Consider the following 27,893-nt stretch of genomic DNA (forward strand, 5'->3'; position numbering starts at 1 on the left):
TTCACAAATTTATATTGAGTTCCTAACCTGTGACATACTATGTGCTCAGATCAGAGCATGCAGTGCTGATACGATTGAACACAGTTCCTTTCTTTGTTTCTTTTTTTGAGACGGAGTCTCGCTCTGTTGCCCAGGCTGGAGTGCCCTGGCGCGATCTCGGCTCACTGCAAACTCCGCCTCCCGGGTTCACGCCATTCTCCTGCCTCAGCCTCCCGAGTAGCTGGTGCTACAGGCACCCGTCATCACGCCTGGCTAATTTTTTTTTTTTTTTTTTTTTTTTTTTTTTTTTGCATCTTTAGTAGAGATGGGGTTTCACTGTGTTAGCCAGGATGGTCTTGATCTCCTGACCTCGTGATCCGCCCACCTCAGTCTCCCAAAGTGCTGGGATTACAGGCGTGAGCCACCGCGCCCAGGCTCACACAGTTCCTTTCATCATCCAGCTTATCCTTTACTGAAAGAGACAGATGTTGAACAAGGAGTCGTAGAAACAAAACTAAAAAAATAAGCACTAAGAAATTTCATAAGAGAGAAACAAACCTGGCAATGGTAGTCATGGAAGACAGGAAGTGAGGATTGAGCTGAGGCTGAAGGGTAGAATAGGAATTCACTATACAAAGGCTGCAGTGGGAGGAAGTGGGGTCAGGAAGAGCTTCTGGAAACGACCACAGTAAAGTAAGAGCATGGCTTACTTTGAGTTCCTTTAAGTAACTTTTTGAAGGAAAGTATAATTTCTTATTTCTGATATCCCAGCAAAGTCTGGCAAATCATCACTACTCAAAAACTGTTTGTCCAATGAATGCTTTAACTTGATAGACAGTGCCAAGGTACTCTTTTTTTTTTTTTGACAAAAGCATCAGCTCTCTGGCCAAAGCAAAAAAATGTGTAGCCCTCACACCCCAAAGCTCATCCTGCAGCAAAATGCCTGGAATACTATCAACTTTCCTAAAAGAAGATTTATTACTTGAATCCATCCATCCTTCCTGGTTCCTTCATGTGTCCATGTGCTCATTTACTTATTCACCTTTTTTTTTTTTTTTTTTTTTTTTTTGAGACTGAGTTGCTCTGTCACCCAAGCTGGAGTACAGTGTCATGATCTCGGCTCACTGCAACCTTTGCCTCCTGGGTTCAAGCCATTTTCCTGCCTCAGCTTCTCAAGTAACTTGGATTACAGGAGCCTGCCACCACACCTGGCTAATTTATTTTTTTTGTATTTTTAGTAGAGATGGGGTTTCACCAGATTGGCCAGCCTGGTCTTGAACTCCTGATCTCAAGTGATCTGCCTGCCTTGGCCTCCTAAAGTGCTGGGATTACAGGCGTGAACCACCACCTGGCCTATTAACCAAGTTTTAATGATCACATGACTATGCTAGTTACCATGGAGGATTCAAAAATGATAAAGATGAAGACTTAGCCTCAGAAACCTTTTCGTCTACCAGGTTGTTATCATGTGCACTAATATTCATGAAACAAGACAGAAGAAAGTCTGGACTGCATGACTGAGATAAAAATAGAACACTAAGAGTGAAGGTAAATAAATCATTTTAAATTGAGGTATTGGGTAAAGGATATGCTAGTAAAATGAAGAATATGGAAGAATTTTGACAAATATATATGGGAATGGGGGAAAGGTGAAAAGCCATTCAAGATTGAGAGCAAATACTAACAAAGGAGAAGGGCAAAGTGTGTTCAAGAGGGAGCAAAAAAATCTAGTTTAGTAGAACATGAAAAATAGTAGGAGAAAAGGACTGCAAGTGAGAAAATAGATAATCATCAGCCTTGAATAATTTCTTATATATTTAATGCTTTTATCTTGTTGACAATGAGGTGAAGTTAAATCTTTGTATTCAGAACTGGGCCTTACAATGGTAATTTTAACAGAAATGCAAAGAATTCATTGGATAAAACAGAAATGGAGAGTAGAAATGTAGTCAGGAGGTATTTTCTTTATTTTTTTATTTTTATTTTTATTTATTTATTTATTTATTTTGAGACAGAGTCTCACTCTGTGCCAGGCTGGAATGCAGTGGCATGATCTTGGCTCACTGCAATCTCTTCCTCCCTAGTTCAAGCGATTCTCCTGCCTCAGCCTCCCAAGTAGCTGGGACTACAGGTGCCACCATGCCCAGCTAATTTTTGTATTTTTAGTAGAGACTGGGTTTTGCCATGTTGGCCAGGCTGGTCTCGAACTCCTGAGCTCAGGTGATCTGCTCACCTCGGCCTCCCAAAGTGCTGGGATTACACCGCGCCCAGCCGTCAGGAGGTGTTTTCAACAGTTCAGCTAAGAGATTTTTAAAAGTCTTAACAAGGATGAGAGACGAATTTGAATGACATGGCAAAAGTGGGATCAAATGACTGTAATAACTAGCTGGTTACTGGCTTCTTATACCAAAACAAAAGTTGAAGAGAGTGCTTGGGTAATTGGCAAGAGGTGATGACCTGAGAATGTAAAGCAAGAGGCAGCCTGGGAAGAAATACAATGAATGTGGTCAGGTGCCTGGGAGAGCAATACCAGTTTATTAGAAGCATGCTCAGGCCAAATTGTAATTATAAACACAATTGTTTATGTGAGATCTTAGAAACCAAACCATCATAAAGTGCCTTATTTTATGACAATGTTAGAATCCTGTCCAAAAATTCCATGAGTGTGTCATCTATCAAAAGTAATGTAAATACCTCAGTCTAGTATTTCTCCCAGTTGTGTTATGGTCTTCTATCATCCATCTTCAAATTTACTTGCTTTTTTTTTTTTTTTTCCTGAGACAGAGTCTTGCTCTGCTGCCCAGGTTGGAGTGCGATGGCACAAACTCGGCTCACTGCAACTTCCGCCTCCTGGGTTCAAGTGATTCTCCGGCTTCAGCCTCCCGAGTAGCTGGGACTACAGGTGCCTGCCACCACGCCCAGCTAAGTTTTGTATTTTTACTAGAAACGGGGTTTCGCCACGTTGGCCAAGCTGGTCTCGAACTCCTGACCTCAGGTGATTCGCCTGCCTTGGCCTCCCAAAGTGCTGGGATTACAGGCATGAGCCACCACACCCGGCCTTCAAATTTACTATCTATAATCACATCCCACTTAACTACAACTTCCACTTTAATTAAATTTGTTAATTCTGTTTAAAGCACCACATATTAAAATCACACCACTATCGTTGTATTTATGTTATTTCTTTTACCTGAAAAATCCTAAATTTCCATCCAAGTTTGCACATCTTTAAAGAATCAACCTAAATCCCAGGCTGTCTTAAAACCTGCCGTTATGAGGATAATTGTACACGTTCACTTCCACTTTCTTTTTACATCCCATGCCACTCTTTATACCTCTATTATTCTGTTTTGCATCAAATCCTAGTGTAACTACCCTCTTACTTACAGTGTAAATATCCTTCTTACTCAATTGTAAGCTGTTTGAGTATAGACACAATGTACACCACTTCATTTCTTGCCCGTGACAGGAACTTTTTTTTTTGTTTATAGACAGAGTCTCACTCTGTTGCCTAGTCTGGAGTGCAATGGCATCATGTCCACTCACTGCAACCTCCACCTCCTGGGTTTAAATGATTCTCGTGCCTCAGCCTCCAGAGTAGCTGCGATTACAGGCATAAGCCCCCATGCCTGGCTAATTTTTGCATATTTAGTAGAGACAGGGTTTCACCATGTTGGCCAGGCTGGTCTCTAACTCCTGACCTCAGGTGATCCACCAGCCTCGGCCTCCCAAAGTGCTGGGATTACAGGCGTGAGCCACAGTGCCCAGCCTATAACAGGTACTTAATAGACTTAGTGAAAACCAGATATCTGCCAACACCCATAAATTATATTAAAGTAGAAAAGTTCAATGGGAGAATACAATATTTGAATGAATAACTATCTTAGAAATGGCACGCGGTTTGAAGGGAACAATATAAAATACTAGATTAGGACAATGCTCCTCAAACTTTAATGTGTGTAAAAGTCACCTGGGTGGGAATCTATTAAACAGATTCTCCAGAGAATTTGATTCAGTAGGCCTGGGGTAGGGCCGTGAACTTGCATGTCTAATAAATTCTCACATGCTGCTGATAGACAAAATACTGAGTAGCATTAGTTGAAGGGGCAAGCTTGATGTCATAATGCCTGGACCTAAATTCCACCACTACAATGTACTGGCTTTATAATATTAAGTTACCAAATTTCTTTAAACCTCACTCAGCTTCCTCGCTTAAAATGGCAATAATAATGGAACTTCTTGGGACTGACATAATAACTAATCCATAAAGCATGCTTCCGGTAGTGCCTAAAACGTAGTATGTGCCCAAAAATTAGGTGTCAGTGTGAGTACTTAATGGTACAAATAAGTCGACAGATTCCTAAAGAGAAGGGGTCATTAAACTATGGGCTGCAGGATGATCTGGGTTGTTGCCTGTTTTGGTAATGCTGGTGAATTAAGAATAGTTTTGTGGTTGTTTTTTGCTTTTTTTGTTTGTTTTTGTTTTTTGAGACAGTCTCACTTTATTGCCCAGGCTGCAGTGCAGTGGTGCAAACACAGCTCATTATAGCCTCCTTGACCTCTGGGGCTAAAGCAATCCTCCCACTTCAGCCTTCTGAGTAGTGACGACACCACACCGGGCTAATTAAAAAAAAAAAAATTGTTTGTAGAGACGGGGTCTTGCCATGTTGCCCAGGCTAGTCTCTAAATCCTGGCCTCAAGCAATCCTCCCACAGTGCTGGAGTTACAGGCGTGAGCCACTATGCCCAGTCCTAAAATGTATACTTTAAGGCTCTTTACATCAAAAGATTGTCACCAAGTGACTTCATCAGTGAATTATTAAGATTAGAACCATCAATATTTCTGACTTATCTGACAGTAATGTTCAGTGGCTGCAGTTTATAATGGAGCAGTACAAAAGTAATGAAGGATTCTTAGAAAACAGATAACACAAAAGAACTGGGAAATAAAATGAATTTGAGGGATAAGAGGTAAAATGAGGTAATTACTATCAAAGCTCCTCTGATCAGAAAATGCTGTTAGATGTCCCAACCCACTTTTTAAAAAGTCCATATTTATTGTCTTTTATTCTGATTATAAAAACATTTATAATATTTGGAAAATACAAAAACATACACAGAATATAAATCAGTCATTCCCAGTATTAGAGATAGTCATATTTAAACATCTTCACTTTTATAAAATTGGGACGTTACTGTACAAAATGGGTATTTTTTAAATGTGACGTTTCTCCAAAACCCATGTGTTCTCTGAGAACATTGTCTTCAATAGCTAAGGGTGTCCCATTTTATAGAAATGCCATGATTTATTTAATTATTGCCCTCATCATTTGATTTTAGGTTAAGGTTTTGTTATTATTTCTGAATAATGCTGAAATAAACAAGCTTGCTTATAATATTTCTGCATATCTGATTTTTTTCCTGCTATAAGTTACTATAATAAACAAAATTGTCTAAATTTGTGCTGCTTTCAAGGGAAGCAGAAGAGAAAATTATAGACAAGGGTAATGATAATTAAGCAGTCCCTCTCCTCTCTCTCTGGTTTTCCAGATTTCCAAACCACACCAATTTTGGGGATTTCTACCTAATAATAAGTAACATTAAATGACATATTCTTTTTTACCAACCATCATTTTTTTAAACCCCCCCTTCCTAAATTCATACCATTATAATCAGGAAAACAGAGTTCCCCCTTCCCTTAGAAAAATAGGCAATTATCTTATCAAAAATATTTTATTTACAAAAAATTAATTATACTATACATCCTATACTGGAAATACATTGAATAATTGCTAAAATAAATACAGGCAATTAATTCAACTTTTTATAAGAATGAGAGAATTTGACATTTGAATGTTATCAAAGCTTAACTTAGAACATAAATAGTTAAAAAGGCAAACTCAAGTTTTCGTCTCATTTATTGGCATGGTGTGATTGTTTCCCACAAGCTCTCCAATCAGTGAGAGTCTTGAGTTTCAGAAGATGTACCTTTTTGTACTCTGAAGGTAGAATGTGCAGCTTTTTCTTAGGCAGGATAGATGTAACATAGACGACTGCATAAAAAAGAGGCAGACAGGCAGGAAGCCCATTTTTTTTTTTTTTTTTTTTAACACTTCTCCATGTGTCTCTGCCTCACCATAATGCTGTTTATTCAATTATTCATATATTCCGTTCAACACAAGTCTACACAGCACCAGCTACAAGGCAAGGTCAATTGTGTAAAAACTAAAACTGGATAATGGAGGCCTTGTAGTAACTAAATTAGCCAAGTTCAGAGTATTTGGTTCAATAATTTTTATATGTGCCAATCATTGATATACTTATTAAACCTTGATGTCACTTCTACTGTGTAGACATTTTTATACCGGTCCAGAACAGGAAATAGGAAGTGATGATCTGTATAATTCAGAAAAACAAAATTCCTCATTTTAAAGTAAAAGAGGATAGATACTTGGTGATTCTATCTGCCAATTTTGAATTTATGTGTTTTATAATTTATCCAACTCACCTGTGTAAACATTATACTAACATGTAAAGTGAACTGGTAAGTTGAAAAAAAAAGACAGGCAAAACATGTTCAATGTATAGGTAGGACCTAGTAAATTCAGGCCACAGAACAAAACCTTTGATAAACTGCATTGTATGTGTCCAAATTATACAGATAATTTCTCCACTTTCCACTCGAGTTGGTCTGGGAAAACAATGCCAGAATCTCCAAAGATTATTCATCTTTGATACCCATGTTTCGTCCAGTGCTGGATGCCTACTGTTTTCTTTCAAAGACTATCATTCCCTTTTTAAAAAAATCTTATGAAAAAATTGCACTGCCTTTGGCCTTGATTTTCAATGATTTTTTTTTTTAACATACACACGAAAGTGTGTATTTTTACTTCCAAAGTGTGACAGGTATATTGGCCTTTTGTAAAAGAAATAAAAACAAAAAGTTAAAATGTTGAAAGTTTAAATACTTTTTTCACAGAAATAAACTATTCGATTTTAAAAGGTAGAGAGAGAGAAACATTTTATTCTTTCTATCATAAACATCAGTCAACCAAGCTTCACATTTTGGGCAGGATTTTTTAAGTATAAATTTTTTTAAGAACTTATTTTATTTTTAAAAAGGAAGAACAGGTTTATTTTGGCAGAGAAGTAAAATATAGAATATGCAAAATTTGTCTTTAAGATTGGCATACAAAATTTAAAAACACAGTACAATTATATCAAAATACAGCACAGCCAACGGCCTTTAAAACTTCCTTTGGCATTTCATTTGGTAAAGTTAAAAAGAAAATTCTTCCTAAAAAAAAAAAAAAAAAAAAAAATTATCTATCAAAACAGTCCATAAGTTAGGTTGTATAGGTTGAAAGAACTTTTCCTTGAGTTTCCAAAATCCTTTTCTTCCATGATAACCCACATAAAGCACGGCTAGTGAGGTATATAGGGCAAAACACTTTCAGGCGGATGCACAGTAAAGAAAAAGTGCATAAACAAAGAATTCATCCCATTTTCATAGAAATAACAGGTTAAATCTGAGTTTCTTCTTGTTGATGTATTGTTTTACTTTGGCAGAATGAAAATAAACCCACATAAATGTCTTTGTTCAAGTCCCAGCAGCAGTGATATGTCTCCTTTGGTGGCATTATCTGATGCCACAATACTGTACAGCCCCTAGAGGAACTAAGGTGTTGTGTGTGACTGCAAACGTCAAACCATGGAAGATCATACATCAAGCACCATGTCATACTGTTGTCCCTTCTTCCGCCTGCCACACTTGTTGATGAGAACAACATACAGCGTCAAAAGCATGACCCAATAGCATGCATAGAGCAACGTTCCAACAATGAGAACTGTCTGTTTGGATTCTGAAAATGGCCTTTTAGATTCCTTATAAATGGTGAAAATCACACCACCCAGGAGGATTGTAAACCAAACTGACACTGGAATGAGTCCTATGAAATTAACCACAATGGTTTTCCTTCCTGATGTGCCCCACCCAGCTTTGTTTATTGTTGCAATTGCAAACATCTTGGCGGGAAGTAAACTTGACATGTATAACACTGAGTAGAGAGACATGAAGACCATGACGATATTTCCTCTAAGGCAGCTGGCAAAAGATGATTTTATGAGACCTACTAGCTGGACAGTTAACAAGAAGAGGAGAATGTTCCAAATTTTACCCCGGTAGAAGAGCTGGATTACTGTGGCAATGAGAAAGAAAGGAAAGAATCCAGTGATAATCGCTTCATAGGTCATCCACAAGTGATGTTTGTGAAACCACATTGCATTGTACAGCCATTCTCGGAAGTAGGACTTGCTCCAACGGGTCTGCTGGTTTAGCCATCTGAGATATTCTATAGGTGTTTCAGTAAGGCACTTGGATCGAGCTGTGTATTTTGTTGCATAGCCCAGACTCAGCACCCGGTTCGTGAGATGCCTGTCATCACCAAAGCTACACTGGTTGCCCATAAATTCTTGATTGTACCAATCTTCCACAAACTCATGCAACAAGGAGTTTCTGTACATTCCCAGAGGTCCACTAATGCACTGGACACACCCAAAATAAGACTGACAGGCCCTTTCTATATTAAAAGCCATCCAGTATCTCACACTGCTGAGGAATGAGATCCAGGAATCATACTTGTTTAAAATCTGCAAGAAGAAAAACATAAGTAAAAGGTAAGCTTTAGCCAAAAATTCCAGCAAAACCTGTTCCATCCTGAGGTAACTACCTGGAGTAAGATTTGTTATTTTATCCTATTTTGGCTTCCTTCCTCTTTTTGGCGTGGTTATTTTATGTTTTCTCTGATTCTCTGATTCTGTTACTAATTTGTTACGTTGTATGCATGTGTTGCGATTCTTTGTTGGTGAATATTTTTTTCTACTTCATCCTCTATCCTCTTTCTGCTATTCTTATTCTGTTTGTTGTGTTACCATATTGAGATATTTATTTATTTAGAGATGGAGTCTCACTGTGTCACCCAGACTGGGGTGCAGTGGCGTGATCTCGGCTCACTGCAACCTCCACTTCCCTGGTTAAAGCGATTCTCCTGCCTCAGCCTCTCCGGTAGCTGAGGACTACAGGTGGGCGCCACCAGGCCTGGCTAATTTTTGTATTTTTAGTAGAGATGGGGTTTTGCCATGTTGGCCAGGCTCGTCTTGCTTCTGACCTCAGGTGATCTGCCCACCTCGGCCTCCCAAAGTGCTGGGATTACAGGCGTGAGCCACCGTGCGCGGCCAAATTGAGATTTTTTTTTTGGGCTTTAGTTCTCAATTCCTAAACTCTTTTCTCCCAGGCACTCTTTCATAACATCTAAGATATGAATGTTTTTAGGTCCCAGTTCCTCCTGTGCTGGTTAATTTCAAACTGATCCTATCCTTGGCTATTAATTTTCCTCTCCTTTATCCATGCTTTTTGGCAATACCAGCAATAGGAGAGTTTCCCACGGCCTTCCTGCAAAATTTGAATCGTGAAATAATGCTTTATATAAAGGCTATTGAAAATTATCAGCTTTTTTGGCAATATTTCTAAATTCTCTCCTCTGTCTCAATTTGGTTCAGTTTTCATCTGGATTTTGCAAGCTTCCTTTTCTTTAAAATCACCAGGCTATTTTTTTGTTCCTTCTAATGTAATTTCTTTGCCTTTGCTATCAAACTACATATCTAAAATGGGTTATACAGCCAGATAATATCTAAATTTTAAAGTCTATTTTCCATGTGCTTTCTTACCTTTTGCTAAAGTCTAACCTCATATTTGCAAGGCAATTTTATTTTAATCTTCACATATTTTCAGATATTCATTTTTCTAAATGTCAAATTACCTCCATTAATATTTGTTTCATTGTTTCTTCATCAATAACAAATGATGAACAATATTGGAAAACCACTTATCTGTTCTTTGCCTCTCTTACTAGTATAAATTTGAGTCGCTGTTTTTTTTTTTTTTATTTCTTTTTGACTCAGTTTTTTTTTTAATCAACCACATATTGATCATCCTTTAGGTATATAGGTATAAGATATATATCAATTTCTTACCATACTTCTGTTTCTTTTTTCTTTTTTTTTTGAGACCGAGTCTTACCCTGTCACGCAGGCTGAAGTGCAGGAGCATGATCTCGGCTCATTGCAACCTCTGCCTCCCAGGTCCAAGTAATTCTCCTGTCTCAGCCTCCCAAAGAGCTGGGACTACAGTCATACACCACCACGCCCAGCTAATTTTTGTATTTTTAGTAGGGATAGGGTTTCACCACATTGGTCAGGCTGGTCTCAAACTCCTGACCTCAGGTGATCCACCTGCCTTAGCCTCCCAAAGTGCTGGGATTACAGGTGTCAGCCACTGCATCTGGCTCATACTTCTATTTCTTAATCCTTGTAATGAAATAATTTTTAGCAGAACATGAAATATTAAGTTATAGCCCAAAGATATATGGTGGAAATCATTACACATTTATTTTAACTTGCATATAAGTTATCAGCTACTACAGAAATGGGTTATACCCCAGGACTAAGCAAGAAAGTTCTAAATTATTATTTCAATTTACGTAGGAAAAGAGGCAGTGAAGCAGATCCAAGGTACATTTCAATGTGTCTCAAGCACCAAGAACAACGCCTGGCACAGAGTTAGTGTTTCATAAATGTATGTTCAATGAGTCAACGAGTAAAAGTGCTCTTAAAAGTATTTCATGCAAAAAAAAAAAAAAAAAAAAAAAATGAAGCCATGTACCTGGACATCTCCCCCAACACCTCCAACCATAGGATCTTCTTCTAAAACTTTTACCATCTCCACAGATGAGGCTGGGTCAAGCATAGTATCTGAATCACAAACCTGCAAAGAAGAAAATGAAAAATGAGTTAAAGAACTATAAATACATGCCCTGTAGTCAAAATTTCGCATACATACTGTGTCCTCATCTTACTGTCACAAGGCCTCAGTAATAGAGATACGGTGGTGATAACAGAGGCCTTGTTATATCATGGCCAACACAAAGAGCCTATTTTTCAGCAAACTCAATATTTAAGTTAATGGCATTGCTGGGTAGAACAGCTGAAGTGATGTGCTAAGTATGACTTGTAGCGTGATCAACTTGTCCCAGTTTGCCATAGATGCTCCCCATTTTGTCAATGAAAGTCTCACATCCCAGGTAACCTCCAGTCCTGGCAAACTGTAATGGGTGGTCCCCCTAGAGGTCTGTTTAAGGGGAAAAAAATGTTTTTTAGTTACCTTCAATAAGGCTTTTAGGCTTTTTTGTCTTTCAGGTCTGAATGATAAGAAAATTCTATGACGTTATTGAAAGGGAGACGTATTTAATGATTTTACCTTTCATTTTAATATGGTAAATAAATGACAGGAGAGCAATTCTCCTACATAGGATTGTGTAATTCTAAAGCAATAGTATAGCTCTAAAGACTATATAGTTCTAAAGTTCATATGACCCGGGCTTAGCAAATGACATTGCATCAGGAAGGGGATTTGCAGGACCTTCAACATCTTTTTATTCTAAAGTATTATTAAGTGTTCATCTAGCCCTCTGAATTTAAAAGTGGATATAAATCACTTTAAGCTGTTCTGGAAATGCCCATTATTGTTTTTAAACACAATCTTTCTATGAGCCAAACAAAAGCAAGTCTGAAACCAGACCAACCACAACTTCAAGACAATTGTTGGAATTAGTTTATAACTGTGTATTCCTAATAGACATTTCTATTGGAGGCTCAAGGGCACAGGGCTATAAACTGTGCTTTTCTTTCCAGAGTGATTTCCAAATCCATTGAAAAATTAAACAGAAGAATAACAAAGCAAATGGAAAACCAAACTATTACCTGTACACTTACAAAGCTGATATGGAGAATAGGGCTTTATATGTGGAAAAGTGGGCTTCATAATTCTGTTTCCCAGAATTACTCAGTCCTGGAGACTTCACTCAGTCCCAGAGAGGCTCTCAGTGGGACTAGCCTCCTGCAGATACAGTGTATGTCCCTTCAAAAGGTACAGCTGATACCTGTTCCTGGGGGATTGTCCACTCCCAAAAGCCAGGGAGAAAGAGCTGGGCTTCCCCTTATTCCTTCCACACTCACTAATAAGATTAAGTCATTCCTTTTCTCTTAGGAAAGGAGTGAGACAGCTGGAAAAGGTTGGTGGGTTATACCTGCCAATGGAGCTTCCTCCATATGATCAGAGAAAAATCAGAAATAGAAAAAAAGTAGGAAAAAAAAAGTCCCCATCTCTCTATCCCTGCAACATTTACTAATTGGACATACTATTTTCTGCTGAATGCAGTGAAGTTCTAACAAATATAAATTGATCAGAATTGTCATGTGATTAATCAGCCTGACATCCCCATTCAGACAATGAATGGCATGATTGGCAGAGACTGAGTATTTATTATCTGCAATTCCCATTATTCTGCCATCAAGTCTGACTGTATTTGTCGGACTGAATCAAGATTTAGCCAATTTTTAAAATATCAAATAAATTATTTAACAGTTCTGCAAACCACTCTATAAACACAGTATTTCAGCCTGAGCAACAAAGTGAGGCCCTGTCTCACAGAAAATAGTGTTTGATATACCAGTTTTCAATAAAAAAAAAAAAAAAAGGAAATTAACCAATTAGTAGAAGCATAAAGTCTCAGAATTAAAGGAGACTCTAGATAATATAGCATGAGTCCCTCACATTAGTAACTAAGGAATCCCAGCATTTTTAAAAGCATCTAGGCTGGGTGCAGTGGCTAACACCTGTGTTAGGAAGAGAGCAGTGGGAAGCCAAGGCAGGGGGATTGTTTGAGCCCAGGAGTTTGAGACCAGCCTGGGCAACACAGCAAGACCCCATCTCAAAAAAATAATAAAATAAAATAAAAAATAAAAGTATCTACCTCAATTTTACTAATAGCTTTTTTATTTTTCTGAAAAGGTTTCATGTTAATGAAGAATGCTGGTGAAAACAGCAATTTAAATGCGTTATTGGAAATTATAATGTGTGGAGTATATGGGGCATCAGAAAGTGAACCTATCACCCTTCTAGGTTTAATTATAGCAATTGTGGCGTTAACTTCTGAATTTTTAAAACTTTATTCTCCTTATTTAGAAGCACTCATTTTCTAAATGAAACCCTATTGATTATTTTTGTCATTCCATTTAGGTTCAGCATAGTCTCACTTATTTTAAGAAAAAAAAAATCAGAAGCTAGGCATTCGTTTTTCATTATAAAAAAACAGGATTTTACTGACACTTGGGTTTGTATCCAAGCATCCCAAGTCTCCAGAACCTAGAATAATTCCCCCGAAAGTAATGTTTTGCCTCTCCCGTGCCCTGTCTATCCCTGGTTTGTATGTGGCTACGAGCTGGGCAGGAGGTCTGTGATGAGGCTAGAAAAAGGTGAAGGCAGAAAGTCTAACTCATCTTTAGCCTCCAGCATCCTGATTTTATGACCACACCCACCTCTGTTGACTCAAGCTGGAAAAGGTAAAACCAGGCTAAAATAAGACTAAAAACAACAGGAAGGGGGCAATCCAGAGTTAATGTTCAAATAACTCCCTCTGCTTGTGAGCACAAGCAAGCCAGGAGAACTGCCTCTTTGAAATGACTACACTGGAACCAAATTTATGAGGTTCTGCATATTTAAATTGGTTCCTGCCCCTCCCAATTTCCAATAGCAAAGTGCCAGAAGTTCTCTGAGAGAGATTGTTCACATGGTGAATGTAGCTGTATCAGAAAGAAAAGCTCAGAAATCTCTTGGGAAAGGGTTTATTATCGTGGGATTTAACAGCTTTAAAATTTTTCAACTTCTGGATGCTGTTTGGTGATAGAATGCCAGCTAGAAAGTCATGGTCTTTGACAGTTTGTGAAAGCATGTGTATTCACGGACACAAGGGAATTTACTCAGTAGGGTGTAAAGAGCATAACTTTTGCCCTTCTTAATTCCATACAGCAAGAACAGGCTTTCTAGCCATCTCCTCACTCATCAATAACAAGTATGTAGTTTCATGAATCTCAGCTAGTTAGTCCTGGATTAGAATCTGTGGGAGACATGCACCAGTTCAAGGAGAACTGAACCTCACATAAGGAAAAACTACAGGACAGGATTTGCACACAGGAAAGAGAACAAACTGAAACATCTTTCTGGCCACACCAAGTGCATCAGTGTAATTTGTTGAAACCACATGATCACTAGTTATAAGATTTCTCACTAGAAGATACAGAAATGAAGCAAGTCACCAACTTTTGAGTAAATGAAACATGTCAAGACAAGAACATATTATTTAGAAGAACCAGCCACCTCAGTCTTAACCACAGAATCATCCACTAAATTGCATAAGACCATCACTCTTCGTGCCTCACTACTCCAGCCAAGAGTTAATTCCCTCCATTTCCTCCCTATCTAAAACAGGGATTGGCAAACCAAGGCCTACTGGTCAAGTCTAGACTGCCACCGGTCTTGATATGGGTCATGGGCCAAGAATGGTTTTACATTATTCAATAGTTGAAAAAAAATCAAAAAGAATATTTTGTGACACATGGGAATTATATAAAATTAAAATTTTAGTGTCATAAATAAGCTTTTATTGGAATTCAGCCTTTCCTGTTCATTTACTTACTATTTATGGCTGCTTTTCATCCTGCAACAGCAAAATTGGCTAGTTACAACAGAGACCATATAGCCTGCAAAGCCTAATATTTACTATTTAGCCTTTTATAAGCAAAGTTTGCCAACACTGGGTTAATAACTGGTTACAGGGGGAAGGTTCTGCTTTCTTAAAAATAACAGTGAAGTTGAGATTAAATATGTTTGAAGCCCAATTTTAATTTAGTAGATTTTGCAAAAGCTGTCTCCATCTCCCTATGTTAGGAAAAGCCTGAAATACAGGATATTAATGAATTAGATTTTCTTCAGCCAAGAGTTTGCCTATTATAAGAGCAAGTACCCATGAAATCAAGAAGTCTTAATTAAAGTCTGAGGCCCTGTAACTTACTACTTCTATGACCTTGAACGAGCCATTTGCCATCATCATGGGACATTTGTGAGACACTGCAAATAAAAGTACCTTGTGAATTACAAAGGACTGTATTCCATTAGTATAAGGTAATAGTCTTCAATATTTTATACTTTCTAAGTAAACCCACACCTAAAGGATTATGTCAATTATGATCACAAATAGATGGCTCAGTAGCAACGATCACTAATAGGAACATAGGAATTGATTACATATAGAGAATCTCTTACCACAGGAACAAACTCAAATTTATCTGGAAGCCATCTATAGCATTCCTGTCTGTTCTAATTTATCTCACTAATCTTAGAGTTAATTTATCTCACAACAATCTAAATAAAAATCTCCTGCAGAAATACTATTATCTATTCCACCAGATGCCTTTCAAATTTTAAGATCCAAGTCTAAAATGCCAAATCTCCATGTTTTACTTTTAATGTCTTTTTTTTTTCAGACTGACGGATCTCCTCACTTCCTCCCATACCACTTCAAAGGGCATTGACAGCTAACACAGCAAGAGAGAAATCTTAATTACTCTGGCTGCCTTCAATGAGGAAACAGGTTGAAAATAAATCAAAACTTTTTCTTTGGCTACTGGCTTCACCTTTTTCCTGCTTGTAAGGCTTAACCCTTCATCTTAACCTTCACCCTTCATCTTAACCTTGACCCAGTGAGACTATCTCTAGAATGTGTAGAATTTGTTCTTGATTCCTCCCTCAACTTAACCCGAAAGTAAATAGAAATTTTGCATCCCCCCCCCCACCGCAGCCCAATTTCTCTAGTAAAAAGGGGTAATGGCAGGAACAAAAACTTCCACAAATACTTACTTAGTAAATACAAGATGTTACCATTCCCCCTGAACTCCTACCAGTACAACCTCAGAGCAAACACACTACTGAAACAAGCAACAAAAAAAGTACTATATAAGGCCTTGGAATCAAATTCATCTGGATCCCAATCCACATTAACCAGTTATGTAAACTTGGACTGGTTTCTTCACTACAGACTCCTTACCTCCTGAGCTTCCATTCTGTAGGTGAAAAATATGGTTAATCATACCTACCTCATAAGTTTGTTGTAATGGTTAGTTAATAAGATAATGTATGTAAAGCTCTTAATAATGGCTAGCTCACAGTAAATGCTCAATAAATGAAACTCATATATACTAAAAAGTAGGCCACAACACATGCAAGATTTGGGTGAAACAAAACAGTGAGGATAGAAGTTGACTTTACAAAGGTGGACTATTATACACAATTTAACATTTCTCATACAACCAAAAAAAAAAAAATCAATCCAAAGCTCTAGTGTATGTTCATTAATTATATTACAGCAAACTTCTAAGACTTTATCAAGATTGTATAACTTTTTTTAATCTTGATTTTCTATTTATATGAATTCTAGATGAACAGAATTTACATATAAACATGGCTAAGTTAAGCAGCCTCAGATTTTTTTTTTTTTTTTTTTTTTTTGAGATGGACTCTCGCTCTGTCACCCAGGCTGGAGTGCAGTGGCCGGATCTCAGCTCACTGCAAGCTCCGCCTCCCGGGTTTACGCCATTCTCCTGCCTCAGCCTCCCCAGTAGCTGGGACTACAGGCGTCTGCCATCTCGCCCGGCTAGTTTTTTGTATTTTTTTTTAGTAGAGACGGGGTTTCACCGTGTTAGCCAGGATGGTCTCGATCTCCTGACCTCGTGATCTCCTGACCTCGTGATCCGCCCGTCTCGGCCTCCCAAAGTGCTAGGATTACAAGCTTGAGCCATGCAGCCTCAGATTAAGCAGCAAATACAAAATCATAAAATCTAAACATTTCAGAGCTATAAATCTTTTTGAAATCAATGAATAAAACCATTGCAGGAAAAAAAGAGTCCTCAATGAAAACATCATCTTTCCTTTGTGTAGGGAACACGGGATGGGGAGGAGGTTCTTCTCTTATAGTAATTTGGTTTATGGTACAGGATCTCAAATCTAGCCAACAGAAAGCCTTTACATTATAGACACCTATGCAGTTTGGCACTTCTTTGTAATTCTTCTTAAAAGGAATTAGGAATATACAAGCATTCCTTAGTAGAATGAATTGTCCAAATTATTATAAAGTAATTCCTGCCTTCCGACAACCAATCTCTTCCAATTACTAAAGTGAAAAAAAAGGAGTCATTTGGTTATTCTCTTTTCCTTTCTAGGAAAGTTGAAAACGAGCGAAAGTTATAAAGGTGCAAAACAAAGGTGACGAGCCAGCTGGCAAAGTGAGAAACCAAATGCTGTCACCTCTAAGGCTTAAACCATGAAGGACCCTTATTCCAAATGTTTGGAATTCTCATTCTAAAGAAGAGAATCAGGAAAGCTCATAATGGTGCCCTTAAATCAAGATTTATATTCGAGAAGAAGCAATCTGGGGGAAAAAGGCAGATTAAAAGTGAGAGTGAGAAACATGACAGTAACTGACAAATGAAAATTCTGATATCGCTTTTTCTTTTGATCTTGCTCTAGCAGAGCTTCAGGATGTTGCCAGATATAATTAAGACGTCAGAAGAATTACACCAATACTGACTTAACAATCTTGAGCTGAAAGAGACCTTAGAGATCATCTGGTCTACTACCTCAATTGATGATTCATTAAGGCCATGACCATAGCAGGTAAACAACAAAGTTGGGTACAGAATTCAGATTTCCTCATTCCTATTTCAGCGAGCTCTTAGTCTTATCCTCCAAAATGAAAGACACAAATAAACTTACTATTCTCAATACTGGCCCGCAGAATATTTCAGTTGCTCAGGCTTTCTATACAGAACAGAACAGGAACCAGTCAAATGTTATACACAGTTGATTATCATTATTTATGGTAGTTATATTACATAAAGTTGCCAGGAACATTGAACTGGAAAATACTGAAAATGTGCTTCTAGCAGAAACACAGGGCTAGGTTCCTCCTAACCTCTGGCCACAACATTTTTGACAACACATAATCTTGTTTTACCTATGCTTCTGTTTATATGTATCTTATTTAATATACATATAGTTGGTTCATTAATATTGAACTCATGTCCAACAGCACGGTATCTCATGCCTAAAGGAAATTCATCTCCACGAGGTGTATCACAGTCTTCTTGTGCTTAGGAGCGCTAGATAGCATTTCAGCATTACAGTTCGAGGCCATGTTAAACAGCTATGCCGCCAAGGAAAAGCACAAAAAAGGGAAAAATGTGGCACTAAAGAGACCATGAAGAGGATAATTGTTTACAGTATAAAAGCTGAAACAAGAAGCCAAAGCATCACCTTGTTTGACCTCAGCTGGAACATGCACATTGGACGAATCAAATTTTTTGCCACTGTGTGCTTGTTAGCAAATGATCACCTAATGACTGCAATTATTGATTTTAGGGTTACAAGTACATTTTACCAAGTAGACAAATTTACAAATACAGAATCCAGTAATAATCACAGTCAACTCTACTTTTTTTTTTTTTTTGAGACGGAGTCTCGCTCTGTCGCCCAGGCTGGAGCGCAGTGGCCGGATCGCAGCTCACTGCAAGCTCCGCCTCCCGGGTTTACGCCATTCTCCTGCCTCAGCCTCCCGAGTGGCTGGGACTACAGGCGCCCGCCACCTCGCCCGGCTAGTTTTTTGTATTTTTAGTAGAGACGGGGTTTCACCGTGTTAGCCAGGGTGGTCTCCATCTCCTGACCTCGTGATCCGCCCGTCTCGGCCTCCCAAAGTGCTGGGATTACAGGCTTGAGCCACCGCGCCCGGCTCAACTCTACTGTTATCAATAATAAAGCCTTACTTTTTTTCTGACTCAAAGAATTCTGGATATGTAGAATGCTATGAGATTAAATCAATAATAACATTTCCTCCTATAATCTTCCAGCTTAGAAGATGTTCTTATTTGTTATATATTTTCTACCTAGAAAGTCCCTAATGCACACATCCGGGGATTTTTTTGTTTTCCTTTGTCTTATAGACTGGTGGCCACTTGAATTGTAATATGCATGTTCAGTAAGAGATAGGAATAAAGCAATTATATAATCAAGACATCAATATATTTTAAGTTTTCTGATAACATTACATTAAAAAAGATATAAAAAATTAACATAATCCCAAAGTGTTCTAAAAGCAAGGGAAAAATAGAAAAATATACATTGGAAAGTGTCAATTGGTTGGGTATTTGTTTAAGATAACTTTAATTTTGCTTATTGTACTTTTTTTTAATACTTTTGAAACATGCTGCCATAAGCCTGTGTTACTTTTGTAAATAAAAAAAGCCAATATAAACACTACATCAAAGAGGTATATCAAACTTTTGTCCAACATTAAGCCATACTCAGAACAGGTCAGAATCTACCCATTTTTTAAAACAAAGTTTCTCTAGAAAATACACTGACTATGAATTTTAAAAATCTTGCTCACTCTCCTTTAAAAAAAAAATTCATTCCCTTTAACTTTTTTTCCTTTTCTTGAGACAGGGTCTTGCTGTGTTACCCAGGCTGGCATGATAATGGCTCAGTATAGCCTTGACCTCCTGGACTCTAGTAATCCTTCCACCTCAGCCTCCCAAGTAGCTAGGACCAGAGATGTGTACCACCACGTCCAGATAATTTTTTTTTTTTTTTTTTTTTTTTGTAGAGATGAGTTCTCCCTATGTTGCCTAGGCTAGTCTGGAACTTCTGGGCTCAAGCAATCCTCCTGCTTTGGCCTCTTAAAGCACTGCCCTTATAGGCATGGGCCACCACACTGGCCCTCTTTAACTTCTTTTCTCAATTTATTTTTCCCTTCCTGTTTTCTATCTTCATCTCTGAAAGCACCCACGAGCATCATCAGATAAATTTGCTACCACACTGGGTTTCTCCTTGACTAGTGACTCCCTCACTGTTCTATGTCAGCATTAATTATTTGAACAGCTACAAGGCTGAGAGAGCAGTCAGTAGAGAAGACTAGAGATGAAAGCTGAGACAGATAGAGTTAGAGCTGGTAACTGAGAAAGCTTTATTCCCAAGGAGACAAGAGGAAGCTGGTCCAGTGGTCTCAAGGGCATAGATCAAAAGTATAACCTTGAAACAAGAAGTGAGGTTGGATACTCTTGAAACAGTTTAAGAAGAGAGTAAAGATGATCTTGACAGCATTCAGAATCAGTACTTTTGACTTTCTCCTTAATAGGAGGCAAGGTCATCTGTTAGTAGTTAAGCAGAGAGGAGTTTGGATAGGGTTTTGGGAAAGTGGTGAAGGTATGAAATAATAGGCTATGAGAGCAATAAGCAAGACATCTATTCAAGACCAAGTGAAAAGAGTGCTGAAGAGTGCCAAGGATTTGGCTGCAACTGGAAACCAATTCTTTTGGCCATCTCTCTCCACAGTTAAGCGGAATTCTCCAGCAAGTTTGTGAGCATGGTCAATTTCTCGCCCAGCCCCCATTTTCTCTTGCCTATTACCACCTGAACTTCACTTCCTTCTTTCCCTAACCAGCCTGCACTCCAAGTTCCATCACTTGTAATGCTTAGCAGCCAACATCCTCAAACCCTTTTCCCCTTATTTGTCTTTCTTTGGTTTCTGCTTTGTAATGCTCAAACCCTGGGTCAGTCAGAATACAAGATGGGAGTGTTTAGTGTTGTGGATTGAACCTTAGGAAATTGCCATTTTTACAGGTCAAACATGGTTAAATATCGGGGGATTTACTGAGGGATGGAAAGATGGAATTACCAGTTTCAGAATGCTAAGACATTTGTACTCCTGTGTGAGTGCTTGGAACTGGCTGAGAGGGGTTCCTCCTGTAGTCCCAGGAGGCATCAGGGCCCAGTTAAGAGCCGCTGGTCGGGTCAGTATATCTGGAGACTTCCCCTATCTCAGCCTGGAGGAAGAAAAGTTCTCAAGCCTAACTAGGGCTCTAGCAGGAGGCCTACTCTAATATTTCATATTTTGTATTATTTTTTTCCTGGACAGGCACAGCATAAAGTTGTCAAGGATACAAACAAAATTCAAAACAAAAATGATGGGAGAAGAGGGTTTGGGAGGAGCAGGTTTAAAGAAAAGTAAGAAAAAACCCGTACAACGAGGCCTTGATTAGAAATGACAAATGTGGCAATTGTTTTAACTAAAAGACAAAATATCAAAACAGATGTTTTCTCATTTAAAGCCCAGAACTTCATTTATCATATCCTCTATAAGTTCCCATCATCCTTTCCCGTTGAAAATAGGCTATAATCCTCTCATCCAAGCCCAAAGTTATACTATGCAAATACCAATGTCCAAAGATAACTGAAACTACCTTAACTTGAAAGTTTTACCTTTGAGAAATTAGGAGAAACTTGACAGAGAAATGCTCCCAACTGTCTAGAAGGGAGATTAACATAATGTCTAAAATCTTCAGATATCAACTGAAATTAGTCATATGGTGGCAACTAACAGGTACTATAATTTGAGTAAGGACTAAATGATAATAAATAACAATATTAATATAAAAAGCTTTCATTCTATCAATGATAATATCATAACTAACTTTTGCCAAACTCTTGGCATACATTAATTTATTCTATCCAGAAAACTGAGACTCAGAGAGGTGGTCTGGCCCGTGGTCAACCAGCTAGTAATCTCTATGATTAGAACTCTGGTCAATTGACTCTAAAGCCAATGTCCATTCCTATCTCACTACGTGACAACCACTAGGCATGACTCTGTGGCCGTAAAGGACCCTAAAGAATAGGATGGGTTTTCTAAAAACTAGAATTTCACTAGAAATTCTTGAGGAGAGGAAGACCATCCCAGTGCCTTTCTTAAACCAGAGACATTTTTCCCCTCTCAATACCACCATGGCCAAAATCTAATTATTACAAAGTATCTGCAGAAAATTAAAACTAGAAACTCACAGGGACCTACTAATGTTCTAAAGAAGGAAGCTTCAGTGAGAACCAGGAGAGGAGAACCCGTGTAGTGAGCTGTCAGGAAATTAATGGGAGACACAGCCTGCCTAATTTTCATGCAGGCAAACACCATCACAAATGCTTTCAAAGGTCAAGTTGCAGTGAGTGAGGTAATGCTGTTTGGAGAGTGAAATAAACATTACTTTGCCTTTGCTCTAAGATTTTTTTTCCCATTTTTTGTTTTCCTTTTCCTTCTCTCAATTTTATTTTATTTTTTTTGTTCTTTTAAATCAAAATTGTTCTCACCACCCGTATTTTGCCCAGTCTCTGCGAAAAACATTTTATAGCCTCCCTTCAGCCTGCAGATTTTCTCAAGACCCTTCTGCTCAGGCAGACACTATATTCTTACAAAGCTGGAGAGTTTCAGAGTGTGGAAAATGACGTTGGATTTGACTTGGCAGAACCAAGAGGGCAAAGAAGGTAAGAGAGGGGGAGAGAAGGGAAGGAAGGGTCTCCTGTCAAAATAATCCTGATTTTTAACCAATAACATGGCACAAATTAACCATTTTCATAGATAGTCTCAACAGTTTTACAAGTTTTTTTTTCTCTTTTTCAAAATGTGCTTTCAACAGTCATGCTATTTTCAAATGAACTGAAAGAAGTACTGTGTTCAGAAGGGACAAGGATGGGCTATAGCATATGACTGGACAGATACAAAAGCTGCTTTATTTAAATGTATGTTTGCCCTGGCAGGAATTTGGAGACCTACCTGTACATAATCCACACTTCGTCCCAGTGCTCTGAAGGCTGTGTACATGACTTCTCTTTTTCCACCCCATTTTTGCATGATGCAGATACTTTTGTTGGACAAGACCAATTGCGTTACGTGTTGAGAGCTTTCTTTATGTGACTCATCCGTCTCACCGGGACCCTTTTCGTGGAAGTTGTTCTTCCAGATATAAGTGGCTGATTTGTCTCTGCCCATGACTTCACTGAAGATGTCCATCATGTAAAGGTCATCTTCTGAGTTCCCATCTATGACCATGACAACTTTAATCCCAGGGTAGGTTAGCCTTTTCACAGATTGCAAACATTTTCTTAAGTAGTCTGGATCTTCTTGATAGGCAGCGATGCAAAGGGCAACTGTTTTGTTCAACTTTATGGGGGTTTCTAGGGATTTTTTCATTTTCCGGTGCTCCAAAAAGGCAAACAGGCTTTGGATGATGAGGTGTGATGCCAAAAAGGCACCATACAGTCCAAAAGAGAAATAGTAATTATCCGTTTGGATAAACTGGTAGCCAACAATATAAGCAGCTGTGATTCCAAGGAGGAGAGAGACTCCAAAGAGTGTGGTTCCAATTATCCTCAGGATACATAGAAACCTCTCACAATGCATCTGTAACATAATCAAATGATACTTTGGTTAACCATGATTGTCCCACACTTGTTATATACCTAGTATCACAGGGAGAGTGTTGGACTAGAAGCATTCAGGAGTTTTAACACTCAGTTTTTCACCCAACTCATTGTGTGACTTTCTGCACTTCAGTTTGCTCATCTGCAAAATAGCGATAAGGATGCCCTTCTAGCATACCTCAGGGAGTTATTTCAAGGGTCAAATGAGATGATGTACAGGATACTACTGAAAACCAATGTATTAAACGAATACTGCATACATTGCTTTAATGTGTTAGATCACTTGCCTAAGGCTGTACTCTATATATGTGGTCATAGCCAGGCGTGGACCCTGAAGTTTCTAACACCCAAAGCAGTCATTCTTCTATATAGTCCCCTCACCCCTTGATACTGGCCAGTGAAAAACATCCACTGGAGATTTTGCTAAATTTCTCATGTGTAATTTAATCTCACCTCCAAAGCGTATTCCTCAACTTAAATCTTTTCCATGCAGCCAGCTGAGATTGGAGATCAGGATACTGGATTCTAGTACTAGCTCATTAACTAACTGTGTGACCTTGGGTGAGTCCCCATACCTCTCTGGGTCTCAGTTATTGTTTTGTAAAAAGAACTGTTAAATGAGGATTTTAGAATTGATTATTTCTGAAGTTCCCACTGATGCTAAAAATCTTCCATCCCTAAGTACCTTGCATAGATATCTATCAAAGCCCTCATAATTCTGAATTGTACTCCTTTGTTCCAATGTCTATCTCCTCCATCCACCATCACCAATACTAGATGATTAGATCCTGAGCATCACGAACCTTACTGGAACACAGTAAACACAATAAATGTTTATGGAAATAGTCAACACATTAAAGGACAAATAACATCATGATTTATTGCAGCAAGTGAGTTTCCATCCTGTTAAAAGCTATAGTACATTAGACCTGAAACACATTTCCATTCAATAATAGTCAGTTTTATAGTCATCCCTAAATTTTGTCTATCTCCTGAAAAAAGTTTTAAACAACTCAGGGACAAAAGGACCATTTTTCCTAAAACATTTGTATTTCTCAAAGGATTTGTATTCCCCAAAGCATTTCTGATGCTTACATTAAAGGGGTGGTTGGCAACCCTTTTTATTTTATTTGTTTCCTCCTGGAGTTTTATTTTCCTCCTTTTCCAAGGATGAACTATCAAAGAAGATATAATTGGTATAAATGTAACATCTTCACCTTTAGTCATTTGCATCCATTTTTGGGCTTTTCTCATATTTACACATATTTAGTGTTTAATCTTTTTCTTTAATTAATTTTTAAAAGCAAAATAAATTTATTTTAAATAGAAACTTAGACTAAGCAATTACCTTTGCAAAATCTTTTGCTTGATGTGCTATTTATAATTTCCCAATCCACATGCAAACTTAACACTGACTGTTCACACAGTATCCTCTAGGCTATTAACAGCTGCATGGCCACCACGTTGCTCAGCTCCAAGAGGCACCATTCACCTGCTATTCCCGGCAATTGTACATTGAGACGATCCTGAGGGGATCTGCACTGTACTTTTGGGAAACCTTAGTGTGGCTTCTTACCAATTGTGTTACCTTTCCTTCCTGAGCATAGACTTGGTGTGGCCAAGGCATTCCAGGCTTTGGAAATCTGAGATGTGCCACTTCCAGCGAGATCTTTTCAGAAAGATAATATACCCCTTCTCATCTCTCTGGCCCTTCAACAGGCTTGATACACATGTCAACAATGTTTTAGGGAATTGGAAAGCCCCAAGATAGATGGAGCTTGGTCCTTGGACTGCCATATGAAAGGGAGCCACCCACCAAACAGGAATACCTGCCATGGGCGCTTACATTAGCACCAAATAATTTCTAGATTTTTGTTTGTCCATTATGCATTTGGGGCTCAGTGTATTCAACTAGTAATAACTTAAATAATGCAAAGCACCCTGGAGATCAGGATTCTAGCTCGCGGACGTCACTTTTTTATTGTTGTTAAATGGAAATAACAGAACTTGTCAAAGACCCCACAGGGCTGTGGTGAGGAGCAAAATGGAACAGTGTTTATGAAAGTGTTTTTAAAAACCAGAAATGCATTGCAGCTTAAAGGATCAGTTAACTAGGAAGCGAAAAAGCAAACATAACAAAAAGAAAACTGGTGTTCCACTTCTAGCAACTATGTGGGACACCATAGCGTGTAATGTTGGAGTCTGATAAATGTAACCTTAACCCAAGTGGAAAGTTTAAACTGTTGGGGAATGGTGAAATGCTGAGTTTTCAGTGAAAGGCAGGCAAGTACAGCATCTCTTGTTAATTAACACAGCTGAGGGGATGCTGAAAACTCCCACGTGGTACATTAACCAATGCCTAAAGGTGCTGGGAGCACCAGACTTGGAACTTGTCATTTCCAAGACGTGAGTCATTCTCACAAGAGTGAAAAATTTCAAGGGGACTAAATCACTTTGCCAGGGAGAAGCTTAAGTGTGTATTTAGCTTGTGTTTAAAATCACCATAGCCAGCAAAAGAACTGCCTGCCATTCTTTTCCATTATTCACATTTTCCTTGCTTTTATCAGCACACGTGGACACAGAGAGTGTTGACATAGCATCTGCTGGCCACAGCTGAAGTGGGAACACCCTCTTACATCATAAGACTCTACAGAATGTCCTTTTAAAGCTTGGGAAAAGTACTTTACTAGCATACTACAGCAACGTGGCTAGAAGTGAACCTTTATATTTCTGTGAGATATCTCAGTGTTGTCTAGTATTGCACACACAGCATCTTGATACAGGCCAAAGGGCAAAAGGCATGTTTTAGAGCCAGCTTTGCTGAGGGAATACATTGATCTCAGGGAATGACACACAGGACGTGTTTCTAATTTCCCCTGGGCAACTGCATTGATATGGGCACCATATGTGTTAGACTTTCTGAGACAATCCCCAATTCAAATACTGTTTCATAAGCATACTCTCATTGTCAGACATATGGCTTTATAGTTAAATTGGAAAATAGTTCAAGCCTAAATTATAAGTACTTGCTACTAGGTAGAAAGATGATTTAGAAATCTATACTCTCTAAATATTTAAAATTAAAAACTCAGATTTTTTTCCCCCAGTATGAGACTTCGGCCTATTAATTGATACCAAATATTTACTAACTTGTATTCTCCAGAGAATTAGGCCAAGCCAAGTATTAAAGAACAGCTTGCTATACTATAATGCATATCATTATATATATCTCCAAAAAGTCAGTGGAGATAATCTGTTTTCACTAAAGTGTCCCAAGGACATAAAACACTGCCCGGCTTATAGCTGGTGTTCAGTAAATATTTGTTGAATGCATGAGTGCAAATGTATTCATCATCATCTTCATTATTATCATTATTATAATGGCAGCTAACATTTATTCATCATTTATTAGGTTTCAGGCAGTGGGGCAAGTTTTTTTTTTTTTTTAAGCATAATCTTATTTACTCTTAATGACTTTGGGTGGTAAGCACATTATTAATCTCATGTTACATATAACTATGCATGTAATAAAGATACCAAGACTCTGGGTATTTAATTAACTTGTCATAGTCAAAAAACTAGGAGTTGGATCCACACAGTGGCATAATGCCAGATAATTATTCTCAATAAATTTGCTGAATATATTTGAATCCTCATGACAAAATAGGTGGCATTCTTTTGTTTTTGGCTAATAAAATGTCATCATATAAGGAAAGATTAGAAACAAACTTTGAACATTGTTTCCCTACTTTTTTTTTTTTTTTTTTTTTGAGATGGAATCTCGCTCTGTCACCCAGGTTTCCAGACTGGAGTGCAGTGGTGCAATCTCGGCTCACTGCAACCTCCCCTTTGCGAGTTCAATCGATTCTCCTGCCTCAGCCTCCCGAGTAGCTGGGACTATAGACATGCACCACCATGCCTGTGTTAATTTTTGTATTTTCAGTAGAGATGAGTTTCACCATGTTGGCCAGGCTGGTCTTGAACTCCTGACCTCAGGTGATCTGCCTGCCTCGGCCTTCCAAAGTGCTGGGATTACAGGCGTGAGCCACTGCACCCGGCCCGAAAATTATTTCCCTACTGTGATAGAAAATGGGAAAGTGGCACTCACTCAAGTACAGACACAAGGCTAGCCAACACTGAGATTTCGGGCTCATATATTTTCTATGTGGGAACAACCTAAAGAGACATGAAAAGTGGTTGTTTCAAAGGAAGAGCCTGGTTCCATCTATGCAACAGCAATTCTGCTCCTCATGCCAGCAGCCAAAATCCTGTCTTACCATAGAAAAGGCACTGGTGGGCCGGGAGCGGTGGCTCGAGCCTGTAATCCCAGCACTTTGGGAGGCCATCATGGGCGGATCACGAGGTCAAGAGATCGAGACCATCCTAGCTAACATGGTGAAACCCCGTCTCTACTAAAAAAAAAAAAAAAATACAAAAAACTAGCCGGGCGAGGTGGCGGGCGCTTGTAGTCCCAGCTACTCAGGAGACTGAGGCAGGAGAATGGCGTGAACCCGGGAGGCGGAGCTTGCAGTGAGCTGAGATCCGGCCACTGTATTCCAGCCTGGGTGACAGAGCGACACTCCATCTCAAAAAAAAAAAAAAAAGAAAAGAAAAGAAAAGGCACTGGTGTTCCCACTTCTTCAACCTGTGGAGCAGATACACAG

The 27,893-nt window shown here is 38.5% G+C and overlaps 1 protein-coding gene across 1 annotated transcript in view; it reads right to left on the reverse strand.

The window, feature by feature from the left end:
• Positions 1-7,548: 7,548 nt before the first annotated feature.
• The window catches only part of HAS2 (hyaluronan synthase 2), a 28,084-nt gene continuing 7,739 nt past the window's right edge, over positions 7,549-27,893 (reverse strand). The window contains exons 2-4 of the mRNA XM_023223072.1: positions 22,583-23,209; positions 10,699-10,800; positions 7,549-8,627 (exon numbers count right to left, since the gene is read on the reverse strand). Coding sequence (XP_023078840.1) covers positions 7,698-8,627; positions 10,699-10,800; positions 22,583-23,209 — 1,659 coding nt within the window. The 3' untranslated portion in view covers positions 7,549-7,697. The remainder of the gene's footprint in view (positions 8,628-10,698; positions 10,801-22,582; positions 23,210-27,893) is intronic.

This window comes from Piliocolobus tephrosceles, chromosome 7 (genome assembly GCF_002776525.5).
Source record: "Piliocolobus tephrosceles isolate RC106 chromosome 7, ASM277652v3, whole genome shotgun sequence".
NCBI lineage: Eukaryota > Metazoa > Chordata > Mammalia > Primates > Cercopithecidae > Piliocolobus > Piliocolobus tephrosceles.